Raw genomic sequence first — 19,112 nt, 5'->3', positions numbered from 1 at the left:
TTTACTCTCCCAGCTTGTCTTGTCAATAATATCTTATTGACAACAGAAAGGTATGCATTTTGAATACAATATTATTAAAAAGGGACTAACGTGGAGATTATTTATAATTTTCGATATACTGTCACAGTACCTAAATAGGTCATAATGACCAGTAATAATAAAATGTTATTCACTTCCTATGTGCTGTTGCAGTACCACTTGGAGTTAGGTGGAGTGGTCGGCAATTATTGGTAATGGCACGAAACCTTCCGAATTCTTTGGACAAGTTATGATCGCATGCACAGGGCGCAAGGCTGAATTTCAGAATGGCTACCAACGTAAAAGGGAAACGTCCATAGGCAAATCACTGCGAAACGAAAGCATGAGACGATCATATAATATGCATAAGAGTTTCCATCAGAAAAATCCGTCAGTCATCAAATATTTTTTCACTGTTTTCTCCTGATTCTGAACTTTTGGATCGGAGCAGAAATCCATTAACGCTTGACAATATTGCGGATTAACTCACTGTTTATTTACAAACTTTAATGGTGACACAAATGTTGTACCATACAGGTATGGGAGAAGGCACAGAATGGGTTGTGTGAAAATCCACAGTTAGTTGTATTTCACACACAAAAGTAAAACTGGTTCTCTAAAAGCGCATTATTCCTGTAAAGAACTTTAAAATTAAGCTAAGGTTGTTTTAATGCAGTTCTAGTGCAAGGAGTTGAAGAAAATGTCATTTGAAACATTTATTATTTATGAATGACCATGAGTCAATATATTGTAAGAAAATTGCAGTCCATGGTTGCAGTCTTGAGGTGCATGTTTGTTACAACATATCATATAAGTTACTGTGTCGGCCAATCAGATTTTACCATTGATGAAGTTATATTTATAAATGTAACTACATTCAGTATTAAATGTATTGGTCACTCCCACCACTACATATTGTTGTGATTGTAGCAATGTGACAATTATCTGACCATTCTGTTTCTCCAGACTGCAGCAGTCTGCCATCCGAATAATTTTATTTCTCACCCCACTGTGAATTACGCTTCGCTTAGAATTGCTTACACTTCTCAGTGATGGACCATCAATGGCTTTATAATTACTCATTATGTTGAAATATCTTTGTGCAGTTCTAAAATAGCCGCTACTGTTAGATAAGATTATCAGCAATGAGGAGAGAAGAATTTTGTATCCCACATGGATAGGCGGCGCATGGATCTGCTCCTGTGAACTGCTTCTGCAAAATAGGCCGAGAGTGAAGGACATGAGTAGGAGCAGGAAAAGGTGAAGTACTTCGGTACTGCATGTAAATTTAAAGTACCTTTACTATAGGAAGAATATGAATACATAAATTGTTGCTTCACTTTGGCTGAGATGAGCACGTAGGTGCGAAGCCATACATCAATCAAAGCTAACATCGACCAGAAGTTACAAAGGCAACATTCGTAGTGGCTCGCCAGCTGTGTAATAGAAACAATGTTGCTAGGTCGTCTGCTCATGATCAAGAGGGCTGAATCTGGAGCGGCCCTCATAGAGGTGCACAGCGTCGACTAGAGAGTGCTGTGGTCGGCGAAGATCTTTCGCTCTCATAGTGCCAAACTTAGAACGGGCACCTATGCTGTGGCATCGTAGCTATGGATACCACATCCCTCCACCCTGAAGCGGCGCGCCGTCGTTAAGTAAGGCTTCCGACGGCGGGCGGAGGACCCAGGGGCGACGCAACTGAGGCGGTGGACAGCGGAACTGCCTGGCGTGCAGCCCACCCGCGATCGCGAATTGCTCGCGAGGGAGCGAGGAAAACGCCCTGTGGAAAACCTGCCCAGGCCGCTCACCGTCACTGGGTATGCTCGGATGAGGAGGCGGAGCAACAACCTGCATGGGTGACGGTGATGGCGGCAACGTGATGGCAGCCTCAGCGTCCATCAGTTCCGGCACCGCGGAGGAACACGACGACGGAGACGGTGGCGGCTGGAGGTGGGGACGTGGTGGTGGTGGGAGGCGCCAGCCCGGTGCAGGACACCGGACCGGCAGCGGCGGCGGCTGCAGGACCGCGAGCGGTAGAGACGTTGTCGGTAGAGCCGTGGGCTGAGGCAGCGGAAGCCGCGAAGCATCCAATTCCGCCGGAAAAGAACCAGCGGCTGAAAATCGAGGACGGTACAAACGGATCTGGTTCCGGTGTTGCTTGACAGTGCCGGAGGGACCATAAATTAAAAGTAATACGCTGCCAAGCTGGCGAAGAATGCGCCCCTGCTCCCAGCGGTGCCTATAAGAGAGAACGCGATAGAACACCATATCATGCGGCGCCAATCCAGAACGAGGCGAAGCACCGGGAACGCACAGCGCCAGGTGCAACAGCTGCAGGAGCGACCAATGGGCGTGGCCATGTTCCAATTCTGCTGGGGAACGGATGATACGCTGCTGGGAGTGATATGAAGCAAGGAAAGTCCAGAGCATGAGCTCACGAGAGTGCATTGTGCGCAACTTGCTGATCTGCTACTTAAACTTATACACAAAGCATTCAGCCTCGCTTTTTACTACTGGGGGTGGAATGGGCCTGAAGTCAGATGGCGAATGCCATGAGCAGCACAGAACGCTTCAAACTCAGAGGACACAAACTGGGGCCAGTGTCGGAGATAATAACTTCAGGAAGGCCCCCAATGCAATGTACGAATAGTACTGGCAGATGTAGGAGGACATAGGTAGAACAAAAGGAAAGTTGCTGTACACATCAATAACTATCAACCAGTGAGTTTCCCATAAAGGACCCGCAAGATCAATATGAACGAGCGCCAAGGCACAATAGGAATTGGCCATTCAAAGAAGCTCTGGTGGGGAGCAGATTGATGCTCAATGAGAGAATTAGCAAGCAAATTCTCAATTTGTTTATCAATGCCGACCCAAGTGTAGTGACGACACGCTAATTGCATCGTCCGCATAGTACCCCAATACCAGCGTGCAATAATCGGAGGATTTCCGACTACAACGAGCGCGATACAACCACACGAGACTGATCATTGTCAGTTCGTAACAAAATAACACCGCGGTGTACCGATAACATGGGGCATTGCACAAAGTAACGTCTAACAAGTGGGAGGCCATTGAGTACAAATATACTGCAATAGAATCTGCACAGAAGTTTCGGCAGCTGTCGTGGAAGCAGTGCGACGAAAATCCACTGGAAAACCACCAGCTAATTCATGATCTTGCGAGTCAATAAACAAGCATGACAATTCGGAAGAATCAAACACTTCGCCAGGACCGATAGGTAGACGAGACAAAGCATCAGCGTTGCCATTTTGGGCCATTGGCCAAAACAATATTTCTTAATTGTAGTTAGACAAAAACAAAGACCAATGCTGCAGCTTTTGTGCAGTATGGGCTGCAACTGGTGTTGAGAGGTGAAACAACGACGTCAAAGGCTTATGGTCAGTGACCAAGCCGGCTGTAGCGGCCAAGCGGTTCTGGGCACTTCAGTCTGGAACTGCGCGACAGCTACGGTCGCAGGTTGGAATCCTGCCTCGGGCATGGATGTATGTTATGTCCTTAGGTTAGTTAGGTTTAAGTAGTTCTAAGTTGTATGGGGCTGATGACGTCAGAAGTTAAGTCTCATAGTGCTCAGAGCCATTTTGAACTGAACCATGAAACATTCATTTTTTTTTGTTTTATCTTAAAACTTTATCAACAAGATATACATCAGGTTATTTTGTTTTCTGTAAATCATACCCATAACAGTTTCCCTTTATTGCTACACAATTTAAAGCTCTTAATTGCTGTGTTATTGGATTAGAATGAATATCAGATTCAATTTCGAAAATTTCCGTTGACCAGTTACCAGTGTATCGTTTTTCAAAGAATCTTTTAAGTTTTCTGATTCCAACTTCATCCCTTTTTCCACTTTCGGTTTATTATTAGATGTTAAACCCATCTACAATTGGGTCTTAAATTTTTCATTAACTTCTATCAGTTTTGCGTATATGATTCAATGTGTTGTGTTACTGGATTCATCAAATAATATTGAGACAAGGTCAGTCCATTTATAATTTCCTTGTGAGTCAAATATTTTCCACATCTTTTTTTATGTGTTCTGTTAAATCTTTCAACAACAGAAGATTCTAATTCAATGCCAGCTGAATAATGATTAATATTGTACTTTTTCACTAGTTCTTGAAATGCTTATCTTAGAAATTTTTGCCATTATATGTTTGTAAATTTTTTGGTTTTGTAGACTTAAATACTTTTTCAAAAGCATCAGGTTTATTCTTACCTGTTATATCAATAACTGGAATAGCCCAACCAAGATTTGAAAAACCGTCCATAACCATTAATAAAAATATTTATGTTCTTTATTTGTACTTGAAATTAATTTCAGTTTGCTTCAATCTCTTTTCCCGGGTTCGATTCCTGGCGGGGTCAGAGATTTTCTCTGCCTCGTGATGACTGGGTGTTGTGTGATGCAATTAGGTTAGTTAGGTTTAAGCAGTTCTAAGTTCTAGGGGACTGATGACCATAGATGTTAAGTCCCATAGTGCTCAGAGCCTTTTGAACTAACCATTTGAACCTCAATCTATTTCTACTGCTTGCCGCAAATCAACAATACAGAGGGAAATTACACTTCTTGTTACATGCAAAAATATATAGTGTACAAAGACTTTCAATTCCTTGTTTTTCTTGTTGAGTTGTTAGTTAATGAGGATTATGTGTTTGAGTAATTTTTTACTCTTCAAACACTACATACTGTTTCCCATTTATATACAATGAAAATTAATAAGATATATATTAGTGTCCATTCTTTCATCTTAGTTTCATAATAACAAAAATTCACCAAACATGAGTAATTCACCTGAAAAACGTACAGATTTAACTGATTGATTTGGAGTTATGGATATTTGATATTTCATTTTCATTTCAAGTAATGGATTACTGAACTCAGTCAGATTTAAAATTTGGAGTCATCAATATTATATCTTTTTATTTTAATTTTAAAGTCAGTAGTTGACAAATTTCTATTGGCCTCAAGGGAAATAATTCTCATGATTTTTACATTGTACTCAAATGTATATTTCAATTTTTCATTTTTTGTTTGTCACACAAGCTTTTCAGAAGATTACTTAACTGACAAGGATTTGGCGTTAAATCTGATTTTAAAAAATAATCTGAAAAAGGCTTCTTTCATTTTTTGTAAGGTAATTTGATCATTGTTACTGATTTGATTAATATTTTCAGTGATTTATTTTGTAGTGACATAATTACTGAGTTGTGTTAAAATACTTATGTGTTCAGGTATTCTACTGTGATATTTTACTCATTTTCTAAATATTGTTTTGCAGATTTATCATAACCATTTATAGGATCTTTCAAATATACTTATCTTCTACATTTATAATGAACTTAAGTTGTAGCTGCTTTAAAATGGCATCTAATTCTTCATGAAACTGTTAAATTAAATTTTGTATTTTTCAGTCAATTTCTGCTACAAATTCATTTTTTATGTTTTCTGAATTTATCTGACCATCAATCATGTGACTTTTGGGATGCTGCTTATTCCCAGAAATGTCCAATTATTAGATTCATAATATAATTAAATTTGAAAATATCTGGCAACAGTTTTAAAACAAACACACAGAAATGACCACCAATTACTTCTTCAAAGTTTTGTATTCTCTCAGTAGTGTAGTGCAGATCATTTGTTTCCAAATAGATAATTAGTGGTTTAGGTATAGTTTCTCCAAATGAATCGAAAACAATTTCAATTTTTTGGTTTTTAATAGCAAATCCAGTGACTACAGATATGATAAGATGTATGCAGATTTAGTATGTCTCATTCTAAATTACTAGCTCATTAGGTAATTCATCAATCATAAAGACACCTCAAAAATATTTAATTTTCAATTCCTTAGAAAGTTTTTCTGTATCTACATTAATGTATTTTTTGATTATGTATGTGAAGTTTTTATTACATCCACTACCTTTCTTTTCTATTACTAAATTATATATTTTTATTGATCTAAATCTTCATCAGATTTTTTTGTTTATTAATGGAATTGCTTTTGCTTAGAAACACCAACACATTAATCAATGGTACAGGTAACAGTAATGGTAAAAATCTATATTCAGGTTTTGTTAATGCAGAAACTTCTTTTGTTTTTACTAGCTATTCAGTAACTATTTTCACAACTGGAATACCTAATGTAATAAGTAAATTTCCACCAATTTTCTTATCTCTCTTATTTTTCTGTGGATCAGTTAAAATGTAATAGTACTGTATAATTTTCATTATTTAATTTTATTTAGGTTTGCCACTTGATAGCATAGTATAATCAGTACTAAAGTTATTCATTTCTGTGGGGGTTAATAACTTCACAATGCCCAACAATTTTCAGCAATAGCTAAACTCATTCCTAATTTTCGTTTTTCATTCATTATTCATCTGACTGCAGTTATATCTATTTTCTCTCCTAGTGAAGAATCACTTGCATGTATTGTTTCTTTTGCTGCTTATTGAACTTCTTTATCAGTTTGATGTCTAGATTCTAAATATTTATGATCACAATAGGTGCTGTCATGTTGCTTGAATGATTCATCTAATTTATTTATTCCTGGATCCTCTCTAGCTAATCTTTCATCTTATTTCGTTCTGTGACCACAGTAATTGTGGTAATTAATATATTGACTAATCCTTTACCATGTTACACACATTTACAAAATGTGTGAGGGAGATTCTTAAAAAATCTTATTAAATATGGAAGTCCCCTGGGATTATTGATAGTAAAATGATTTAATTTATTAGTTAACATCTTTGTTATTCCCAATTTTTCATTATGATAATTTTTTTCCAGCAAATCCTTCTTCCTGAATTACTGTTAATCTATCTATTAAACCTCTAACACCACTCATCTGAACATATTTGATGAGTTTTTCTGAATATTTCTTTATTAAACCATCGAATTTATTTTTAGGTCTTGACGATTTTCTTATTTTTGCCATATTTCTGTGATTAATGCATGATATTTCTCACTGTTACATGATTTGGATTTATTAGTATTAGGATCATTATAATTAAAAATTGAATTTTTTGAAATTAATAATGCTTCCTAGTTGTCAGAATCTTCTCAGAATATTCATCTTCAGCATTACTTGCAGTCAAGAGTTTCATTAAATCATCAATTGATCTGTAAATTTTATCTTTGATTTAAATGTTTTCATTGTTGGATTTACCTTCAGTATCACCAATATAATGTTAACCATATTCAAAACAGAGGCTAAAACTTAATCATTGTTGGTTCAATGTAGACAATTTCAGGTAACATTTGTTCATCTTTCTCCTTTCCTTCCATCTTTTTCAGTGTGGTTGATCTTTTTTTTTATATTTTCATTTTATATTCTTTGTTATTTTTCCCAAAGTTTGAATTGTTGTATGAATTCTTTAGCTTTGTTTCCATTTCGTTTAGCTTTTTAACAAATTCTGGGTCATATTTATAAAAAATTTATTAGAGATTAAAGGAACATTAATGAGAGATTTCCAATATTTTGTTTCTAATAACATTTATATTGTTATGAAATCCTGTATTTCGTTTCTGAACTTACCATCATTCTGTTGTCTAGTCATTTCTATCATCAAAAATCCAAATTGATCATTCCAAAATTTACTGCAAATTTTTTAACTGCATCAAATTTTAAATCACATCTGACATACTCTCTAGAAATATGATTTAAATTTGTGGCATCTTGTATGAAAAATGTAAAAATTAAAATTATCTCTAACTAATAGTTTTGGTATTTTTGAGTAAGTTTGAGCTAAGGGAAAACAGTCTACTCCTTTATGTCTTCTTTTAGTAATATATTCTCTAATTATATCCCAATTTTCAAGAATGAAGTCATCAAATATTACTACTGAATTATATAGATGTTGACCTTATGGATTAATTTCCTTACTGTGTTCAATAGAAGTAGTAATTTTTCGTTATACTTATTTTCACCTGTTTTACTTATTTTTATAAGTTGTGAATATTTTGGTCGGTCTATACATCTTAGGAGTAAACATAAAAATGATTAATTTTATTAATATTTAACAATCCTGGAGCTAAAATATAATTATCAATCACTAATATAGCTTTCCCTCAACTGCTTGGTCCTATTATTACACATCAAACAGATTTTAGTAAAATTTTATGATATTTGTTTTTTGATTTCTTTTCTGAAATTCTTATTTATGGTTCTCAATCTGCTGTTTAATTAAATAAATTTTTATTGGTATACACCAAGGTTTGACTATTTCAGTTGAGTGATAAATCACCATGCTTAAAAAAAAATTACAGTCCTGGTAAGAGAAACTTACAAAATACTACATTAGTTGCTTTTTGTATAATTTTTTTAACTGCAGATATTATATCGAAAGATAATAAACTATATTTTGATGGAGAATTACCTTCTCTGTGTGATAGCAATGGAGATAATATCGAAGACAGTGCTGCCAAAGTAGAGTTACTAAACACAGACTTCCGAAATGCCTTCACAAAAGGAAATGGAGTAAATATTCCAGGATTCGAATCGAGAACAGCTGCCAACATGAATAACATAGACGTAAACGTCCTCAGAGTAGTGAAGCAACTTAAATCACTTAATAAAAGCAATTCTCTTGTCCAGAGTGTATATCATGAACTCCATACTAATAAATCATATACAACTGTTCACTAGACGAAAGATCCATACCCAAAGACTTTGAAGTTGCACAGGTCACACCAGTATTCAAGAAAGGTAGTAGGAGTAATCCACTGAATTACAGGCAGATATCGTTAATGTCGATATGCAGCAGTATTTTGGAATATATATAGTGTTCGAACATTATGAATTACCTTGAGGAAAATGGTCTATTGACACACGGTCAACATAGGTTTATAAAACATCGTTTCTGTGAAACACAACTATCTCTTTATTCTCATGAGGTCTCGAGTGCTATTGACAAGGGATTTCAGATCGATTCCGTATTTCTGGATTTCTGGAAGGCTTTTGACACTGTACCATGTAAGTGGCTCGTAGTGAAATTGTGTACATATGGAATATAGTCTCAGTTATTTACTGTCAGAGAGGTCGCAGTTCATAGTAATTGGTGGAAAGTCATTGACTAAAACAGAAGTGATTTCTGGCGTTCCCCAAGGTAGTTTTATAGGCCCTTTGCTGTTCCTTATCTGTGCCTTGGGAGACAATATGAGCAGCTGTTTTCAGTTGTTTGGAGATGACACTGTCGTTTACCGACTAATAAAGTCATTAGAAGATCAAAACAAATTGCAAAACACATTAGAAAAGTGGCAGTTCACCCTAAATAACGAAAAGTGTGAGGTCATCCACATGAGTGCTAAAAGGAACTCGTTAAACTTTGGTTACATGATAAATCAGTCTAATCTAAAAGCCGTAAATTTAGCTCAATATCTAGGTATTACAATTATGAACAACTTAAATTAGAATGAACACATAGAAAATTTTGTGGGAAGGCTAACCAGAGACTGTGTTTTTTTGCCAGGACACTTAGAAAATATAACAGACCTACTAAGGAGACTGCGTACACTACACTTGTCCATTCTCTTTTAGAATACTGCTGCACAGTGTGGGATCCTTCTCAGATAGGACCAATGGAGTAGGTCGAGAATTTTCAAAGAAAGGCAGCACGTTTTGTATTATCGCGAAATATGCGAGAGAATGACACAGGAATGATACAGGATCTGAGCTGGACATTATTAAAAGGTAAGCGGTTTTCGTTGCAATGTAATCTTCTCACGAAATTCCAATCTTCAACTTTCTCCACTGAACGCGAAAACATTTTGATGACACTAACCTGCGTGAAAGGAATGATCACGATGATAAAATAAGAGAAATCAAAGTTTGTATGGAAAGATATAGTTGTTCATTCTTTCTGCATGCTATAGAGATTGGAATAATAGAGAATTGTGAAGGTGGTTCGATGAACCCTCTGCCAGGCACTTAAATGTGATTCGCAGAGTATCCATGTAGATGTAGATGTAGATAGGAATTCCTATAGGTTAGTATAGTTTAAAAATTTAGATACATTTATCTACTTTAAAAAGCCAAATATTCACATTAATGCTGACGAAACTTGAAATCGAGTTACTGTATGAGTGAAGTCAAGTTCTATGAGGATGTAAAAGAAGATAATATTTGCAAGTGTGATACGATTTATTATTCAAAGCTTGAAGCTAATGAAAAGACTGTTGCTATTAATCTTGCTAAAATGGTTTCTTTGAATTAATAAATATACATTTTAATTATAGCTGATGGAATGTTTGTTTAACATAACTATCATTTTCGTAGAGAAACCAATATTATTGCTTCATTTAAACCAAGTGTTAATCTGGCAGACAAATAATTTATGAACCACATTATTCTGTAGATATTCCTATTTTTGATCTTATTCAAGACTTAGAAATTGCTATAACTGATGAAAATTACATTCTGATAGACTATAATGATGCTAATGTAACTGTTGTTTTAGTAATGCATTAATAAATTTTATTCTTAAGAAATTATGAACAAATTGAGAGTCATCAGATCTACTAATTCCATATGAATAAGAAATATAAAAATAATTTAAATGCACACACCAAGGATACAGTGATTGAAGCAAATGTAGGTGATGGATGGCTTAATCTGGATAATGGCAGAACTACACATGAACTTTATAATTGTTACAGCTAGTAAAGATGAATCAGAATCTGATTAACCAGCATATGATGGAAAATCCAACAAAAAATTATTCCATGATTGTCTGAGAAAACTGTCAGATTTTGTTACCATAAAGAAATGAACATTCTTCTATTTAATCAACAGCTATGTTATATTTGACTTCATCTTTTACTAACAGAATAAGCTTTGAAGGACATATTCATATAATGGAAAAATTACAAATAAGAAAAACAAGGTACTTTAGGTGCTTGGAGTGCTTCGTGGACTTTTTAAAGCTTATAAAGAAATTATGTGCAAAGGAGATTAACAGTAATTTTTAAAAGGTCTTTTAGTTCTGGAGACACAATTTTTATTTTTTCTCATTACAACGATGCTGGCACTGAAATTAAAGACACACCTCATTACAAATTACTATAACGGTGCAGAATTTGATATGCCACATTTCGTATTTGTTACATTTTAGACAAAGCCTGAAAATAATCGGTTACTTGACTCTTCATTATTCGCCTCTATTAATCAAGAGAATACATACTTGAAAAATGGAAGAAATGAAATTTCCCACAGGAGATATGGAATATTAAACCCGTAAATGATTGTTTCTAAGCATACAACATATTTTTCGTTTTTAAACGAGTTACACTACTCAAATCAGACTCTGACATAACTGCATATAATTTCATTTCAAATTATCCAATCTGTCATTAATATGACTCTTAGAATGAAACTGAAACTTCACACAGAAAACTAATATCGAATTTAGTGCAACTTTCAAAGAGCCCATTGCTTGAGATGTATGTAACAATAAATGGTAAAAAAATTTACTTGTGATGCATAACATTGAATACTTCCTGAAAATATTTAACCATATATGTGTCCAAAAATTACAAAAAGGAGTAGAACTGTTAACTTTATGAAGGATTTTCAGGAAGATATAGGAAATAGAAACTGAAAAAATTTAGTATGTCTATTAGAATTCGATATTTCAGACAGCTCTTGTTATGTAATTATTTTAGCATTTTGACTTTTCTAAGTCAGTTAATATTTTGTGTGAGATCGATGTTTGTTCCCGACTCATCTGTGGAAACAACATAGGGTCTTTAATGTGGGGCCTTCTCAGGCAACTAACAGCCCTGGGAATTACAGCTTATATTTAGCTGGCAGCATGTAGTCTGTAGATAAGATAATACTCACATAGTGGAACAGTATCAACTGTGCTAGCGTCAGAGGAAATTAGATAACACTGTGTACTGGCTTTTTCCTGTTTTCTCCATCCCTCTTACCTATTCTATCAGCATTGTTCACTAAATATTACATAACTTCATTCAGAGATGGCACTGAATCAGTCACCATTTTTAACAGTATGTGAGTATACTTCGTTTATAAAATATAATTTTCTCTTTAAGTCTTATGTTGACTGTTGTTAAGGAACATTATGTGTTATTTGCATTTCATCAGTTGAAATCCTCCCCCCATGAACCATGGACCTTGCCGTTGGTGGGGAGGCTTGCGTGCCTCAGCGATACAGATGGCCGTACCATAGGTGCAACCACAACGGAGGGGTATCTGTTGAGAGGCCAGACAAACGTGTGGTTCCTGAAGAGGGGCAGCAGCCTTTTCAGTAGTTGCAGGGGCAACAGTCTGGATGATTGACTGATCTGGCCTTGCAACATTAACCAAAACGGCCTTGCTGTGCTGGTACTGCGAACGGCTGAAAGCAAGGGGAAACTACAGCCGTAATTTTTCCCGAGGACATGCAGCTTTACTGTATGATTAAATGATGATGGCATCCTCTTGGGTAAAATATTCCGGAGGTAAAATAGTCCCCCATTCGGATCTCCGGGCGGGGACTACTCAGGAGGATGTCGTTATCAGGAGAAAGAAAACTGGCGTTCTACGGATCGGAGCGTGGAATGTCAGATCCCTTAATCGGGCAGGTAGGTTAGAAAATTTAAAAAGGGAAATGGATAGGTTAAAGTTAGATATAGTGGGAATTAGTGAAGTTCGGTGGCAGGAGGAACAAGACTTCTGGTCAGGTGAGTACAGGGTTATAAACACAAAATCAAATAGGGGTAATGCAGGAGTAGGTTTAATAATGAATAGGAAAATAGGAATGCGGGTAAGCTACTACGAACAGCATAGTGAACGCATTATTGTGGCCAAGATAGATACGAAGCCCACACCTACTACAGTAGTACAAGTTTATATGCCAACTAGCTCTGCAGATGATGAAGAAATTGAAGAAATGTACGATGAAATAAAAGAAATCATTCAGATAGTGAAGGGAGACGAAAATTTAATAGTAATGGGTGACTGGAATTCGAGTGTAGGAAAAGGGAGAGAAGGAAACATAGTAGGTGAATATGGATTGGGGCTAAGAAATGAAAGAGGAAGCCGCCTAGTAGAATTTTGCACAGAGCACAACTTAATCATAGCTAACACTTGGTTTAAGAATCATGAAAGAAGGTTGTATACGTGGAAGAATCCTGGAGATACTAAAAGGTATCAGATAGATTATATAATGGTAAGACAGAGATTTAGGAACCAGGTTTTAAGTTGTAAGACATTTCCAGGGGCAGATGTGGACTCTGACCACAATCTATTGGTTATGACCTGTAGAGTAAAACTGAAGAAACTGCAAAAATGTGGGAAATTAAGGAGATGGGACCTGGATAAACTGAAAGAACCAGAGGTTGTACAGAGTTTCAGAGAGAGCATAAGGGAACAATTGACTGGAATAGGGGAAAGAAATACAGTAGAAGAAGAATGGGTAGCTCTGAGGGATGTAGTAGTGAAGGCAGCAGAGGATAAAGTAGGTACAAAGACGAGGGCTGCTAGAAATCCTTGGGTAACAGAAGAAATATTGAATTTAATTGATGAAAGGAGAAAATATAAAAATGCAGTAAATGAAGCAGGCAAAAAGGAATACAATCGTCTCAAAAATGAGATCGACAGGAAGTGCAAAATGGCTAAACAGGGATGGCTAGAGGACAAATGTAAGGATGTAGAAGCTTATCTCACTAGGGGTAAGATAGATACTGCCTACAGGAAAATTAAAGAGACCTTTGGAGAGAAGAGAACCACGTGTATGAATATCAAGAGCTCAGATGGCAGCCCAGTTCTAAGCAAAGAAGGGAAGGCAGAAAGGTGGAAGGAGTATATAGAAGGTTTATACAAGGGCGATGTACTTGAGGACAGTATTATGGAAATAGAAGAGGATGTAGATGAAGACGAAATGGGAGATAAGATACCGCGTGAAGAGTTTGACAGAGCACTGAAAGACCTGAGTCGAAACAAGGCCCCCGGAGTAGACAACATTCCATTAGAACTACTTACGGCCTTGGGAGAGCCAGTCATGACAAAACTCTACCAGCTGGTGAGCAAGATGTATGAGACAGGCGAAATACCCTCAGACTTCAAGAAGAATATAATAATTCCAATCCCAAAGAAAGCAGGTGCTGACAGATGTGAAAATTACCGAACTATCAGTTTAATAAGCCACGGCTGCAAAATACTAACGCGAATTCTTTACAGACGAATGGAAAAACTGGTAGATGCAGACCTCGGGGAGGATCAGTTTGGATTCCGTCGAAATGTTGGAACACGTGAGGCAATACTGACCTTACGACTTATCTTAGAAGAAAGATTAAGAAAAGGCAAACCTACGTTTCTAGCATTTGTAGACTTAGAGAAAGCTTTTGACAATGTTGACTGGAATACTCTTTTTCAAACTCTAAAGGTGGCAGGGGTAAAATACAGGGAGCGAAAGGCTATTTATAATTTGTACAGAAACCAGATGGCAGTAATAAGAGTCGAGGGGCATGAAAGGGAAGCAGTGGTTGGGAAAGGAGTGAGACAGGGTTGTAGCCTCTCCCCGATGTTATTCAATCTGTATATTGAGCAAGCAGTAAAGGAAACAAAAGAAAAATTCGGAGTAGGTATTAAAATTCATGGAGACGAAATAAAAACTTTGAGGTTCGCCGATGACATTGTAATTCTGTCAGAGACGGCAAAGGATTTGGAAGAGCAGTTGAACGGAATGGACAGTGTCTTGAAAGGAGGATATAAGATGAACATTAACAAAAGCAAAACGAGGATAATGGAATGTAGTCAAATTAAATCGGGTGATGCTGAGGGAATTAGATTAGGAAATGAGACACTTAAAGTAGTAAAGGAGTTTTGCTATTTAGGAAGTAAAATAACTGATGATGGTCGAAGTAGAGAGGATATAAAATGTAGACTGGCAACGGCAATTAAAGCGTTTCTGAAGAAGAGAAATTTGTTAACATCGAATATAGATTTATGTATCAGGAAGTCGTTTCTGAAAGTATTTGTTTGGAGTGTAGCCATGCATGGAAGTGAAACATGGACGATAACTAGTTTGGACAAGAAGAGAATAGAAGCTTTCGAAATGTGGTGCTACAGAAGAATACTGAAGATAAGGTGGATAGATCACGTAACTAATGAGGAGGTATTGAATAGGATTGGGGAGAAGAGAAGTTTGTGGCACAACTTGACTAGAAGAAAGGATCGGTTGGTAGGACATGTTTTGAGGCATCAAGGGATCACAAATTTAGCATTGGAGGGCAGCGTGGAGGGTAAAAATCGTAGAGGGAGACCGAGAGATGAGTACACTAAGCAGATTCAGAAGGATGTAGGTTGCAGTAGGTACTGGGAGATGAAGCAGCTTGCACAGGATAGAGTAGCATGGAGAGCTGCATCAAACCAGTCTCAGGACTGTAGACAACAACAGCAACAGTTGAAATAAACTACGATAATGTGAATGACATAATTTATTTACATACAAAATGAATTGATGAAACTAGAATTTCTAAAAGGTTTTTTCGTTCAGAATCCAACCATATGTGCACACTGTGATCGAATACATTTGCTTACTGAGTGTCCATGACCAGGAGTGGGTTAGCCACTCAAGCAATGGGGATCATCGATTATTAAGTCACTGTTGTTCTAGCTCTGTTGGCTCAATTAAAGACGACAGGACCAGTTGGAAAGGGCAGCTACGTGGACTTAGAGACGGACTTTGAAAAAACCCGGAGGGTAAAACGAAATAATGGGAGCAAATCGAGGACAAGCCCTCTGGGTTTCCTTCAAATGGCGCCGAAGGCTTTTGGACTGTTTTGGGAACGAATGTTTTATTTTAATTAATTCTGACAGTCCAGTTAAATAATAAAATACGCCTAATTGGAGAGCTAGTAGCCTAAAATTTTATCATGAATAATTTTTTGTGAGAATTATCTTTTTTCGTTTTGTGTATAAAAAATACTAAATTTATTTTCTTGCATTCGCTTTTTCTATGAAAAAGATAATTATTTTACAATTATAAGTGTATAAGATAACAAAAATGTGGATTTTAACAGTTTTCTAAGTAATATGATATAGAATAGACGTTTTTTAAATAAAATTATGTGAGTTAGACCTAAAATTGTAGCTTATAGTGGGAATATTCGGCAGGTTCTAGTAAACTTGGGTCGATCCTGGCTTGAGCCAGGACTGAGACAAGTGAGCTACAATGTACTGAATACTCCTATTCACAAGACTTTTGCAGCGAACGTAAATAATATTTAAATATGTCTAACAGTGATCACAGGTCCGATTCAACCACAGCTATTTATGCACCGCTCTCCTGTTTCATAATCCACAATACTGTGATGTATATACTGGAAACAAGTAATGTTTCTTTGAGAAAAATCTTTGACGTAATAGCCGACCGGAGTGACCGTGCGGTTCTGGGTGCTACAGTCTGGAGCCGAGCGACCGCTACGATCGCAGGTTCGAATTCTGCCTCGGACTTGGATGTGTGTGATGTCCTTAGGTTAGTTAGATTTAATTAGTTCTAAGTTCTAGGCGACTGATGACCTCAGAAGTTAAGTCGCCTAGTGCTCAGAGCCATTTTTGACTTAATAGTTTCCTCTATTGGGAGTAAGACCGTCACTCAACCAAACAGGACAAATTTACGAGCTGTGGAAACGGTTATTGCTATTACTTTTAAATCAGTATTAAAATTGATATTTTTCTATGAGGTAAGGAATGTACACTATGTGATCAGAAGTATCCGGACACCAGCAGAAACATACGTTTTTCATGTTAGGTGCATTGTGTTGCCACCTACTGCCAGATACTCCATATCAGAAACTGCAGTAGTCATTAGACTTTGTGAGAGAGCAGAATGGGCGCTCCGCAGAACTTACGGACATCGAACGTGGTAAGGTCATTGGCTGTCTCTTGTGTCATACGTCTGTACGCGAGGTTTCCACACTTATAAACATCCCTAGATCCACTGTTTCCGATGTGATAGTGCTGTGGAAACAGCACAAAAGTTAATAGGCCGACCTCGTCTGTTGACTATCAGAGACCGCAGACAGTTGAAGTGGGTCGTAGTGTGTAATAGGGAATCATCTATCCAGGCCATCACACAAGAATTCAGAACTGCATCAGGATCCATTGCAAGTACTATGAAATTTAGGCGGGAGGTGAGAAAACTTGGATTTCAAGGTCGAGCGGCTGCTCGTAAGCCACACATCACGCCGGGAAATGCCAAACGATGCCTCGCTTAGTGTAAGGAGCGTAAACATTGGACCATTTAACCGTGGAAAAACGTTGTGTGAAGTGACGAATCACGATACACAATGTGGCGATCCGATTGCAGGGTGTTGGTATGGCAGATTCTCTGTGAAGGTCATCTGCCAGCGTGTGTAACGCCAAGAAGTAAAATTCGGAGGAGGTGATGTTATGCTGTGGTCGTGTTTTTCATGGAGGGGCCTTGCACCCGTTGTTGTTTTGCATGTCACTATCACAGCTCAGGCCTACACTGATGTTTTAAGGTACTTCTTCCCTCCCACTGTTGAAGAGCAATCCGGGGATGGTGATTGCATCTTTCAACACTATAGAGCATCTGTTCATAACGCACGTCCTATGGCCGAGTGGTTACACTACAATAACATCCCTTTAAAAGAGTGGCCTGTGCAGAGTCCTGACCTGAATCCTATAGAACACGTATGGGATGTTTTGAAACGCCGGTTTTGTGGCAGGCCTCACCGTCCGACATTGATACCTCTCCTCAGTGCAGCACTCCGTGAAGAATGGTCTGCCACTCCCTGAGAAACCTCCCAGCACCTGACTGAACGTGGGCCTGAAAGGGTGGAAGCTAAGGTTAAGGGTGGGTCAACACCGTGTTGAATTCCAGCATTACCGGTAGAGGGCTCCACGAACTTGTAAGTAATTTTCAGCCAGGCGTCAGGATACTTTTCATCGCATATTGTAGGATAGATGCGAATCTATTGCGTTGGCACTACTCATAACCACTACTGTGTGCCATGCTTCACTCCACCAACATTGTTTTCAAAAGTCATTGAAGTTTCTAAATCAGTGTAATGACAAAATAACATTATAAAATCAGTAAGGGTTGCAACGCCTGAGGTTTATGCAGCACTGTATTCTGAATGAATATTAACAATTTTTGCATTATAAATGGAATAATAAATTGACAAATTACATGCTTTAAAACGCAATGAATAATTAATCAAAGCAGGATGGCAAAATGAAACCTTTAGAGACTTCGAGAATAACAAAAACTTTTGCACAGTTTGGAGAAACAATAGTGAGCTCGCTCCATCGCTTGTTGTCGGCAATTACGATATCCACCAGTGAAAGTACAAACACCCTTGTATTTCAGTGGAAGTCCAGTGCCGACTGCCGTCTCTCATCGAACGCGACCGTAGTCGGGACATGGTGCCAAAGGGTTGGAACTGGTGCGCGTGGCGCTTTCGCTTGTGAATGACATGTCCAGTCTAGGGGTGGAGCACTGGGGTGGAGCACTGGGGTGGCGCTGCCTGACAGTAATTGACTGCAGCTACCACAGCGCTCTTCATTTCCTTTTGTGCGAAATGGACGGCGGACAGAAATTCTGCTTCGTCGACCAGCGGGGAGTCGCTCTGGACAATTATTTCCAGTAACTGGAAACAAAAATGCGCCGGCGACACAGTCTGCGCACAAAGTCACGACGGCTGCCGCTTTGTTCCATCACGCCTTAACCAGCTACTTTAAGCACATCACAGGAAAGCGTTAAACTCGCTACAACGACTGCTGGCGCGTATGGAATTGTCTCGAAGTCTGGTGATTGGAAACACCTTCTGAATTCGGACCAAAAGTGTGATTAAACTCGGTGTCTGACTGGTGTCGACGCCGATGAAACTTCTTATGCGACACTATTACTTTGACATGACTACACTTCTGAAACCATACTGAAACCAGTTAGCTGTGTCGGACTGAGATAAAAGCAGCAGGGTTTCGTAAGTGAACAGAGCAGAAGTGAGGGACATGGACTTAGCTACCTCGTAGAACACAACAAAATACTGAATTTTTCTGGGGCATAAAACTGCGGACCGTGCCAGGCTTAGGTCCGAAGT

General features: G+C 37.8%; 1 protein-coding gene across 1 annotated transcript in view; it reads right to left on the bottom strand.

The window, feature by feature from the left end:
- Nucleotides 1-1,626: 1,626 nt before the first annotated feature.
- LOC126282321 (uncharacterized) overlaps nucleotides 1,627-19,112 on the bottom strand; it is a 176,970-nt gene continuing 159,484 nt past the window's right edge. Inside the window, exon 2 of the mRNA XM_049981978.1 lies at nucleotides 1,627-2,257. Coding sequence (XP_049837935.1) covers nucleotides 1,627-2,257 — 631 coding nt within the window. The remainder of the gene's footprint in view (nucleotides 2,258-19,112) is intronic.

Source organism: Schistocerca gregaria, chromosome 7 (assembly GCF_023897955.1).
Source record: "Schistocerca gregaria isolate iqSchGreg1 chromosome 7, iqSchGreg1.2, whole genome shotgun sequence".
In the NCBI taxonomy this organism is placed as follows: domain Eukaryota; kingdom Metazoa; phylum Arthropoda; class Insecta; order Orthoptera; family Acrididae; genus Schistocerca; species Schistocerca gregaria.
The sequence above is the reverse complement of the archived record's forward strand: the minus strand, read 5'-3'. Positions and strand labels throughout refer to the sequence as shown.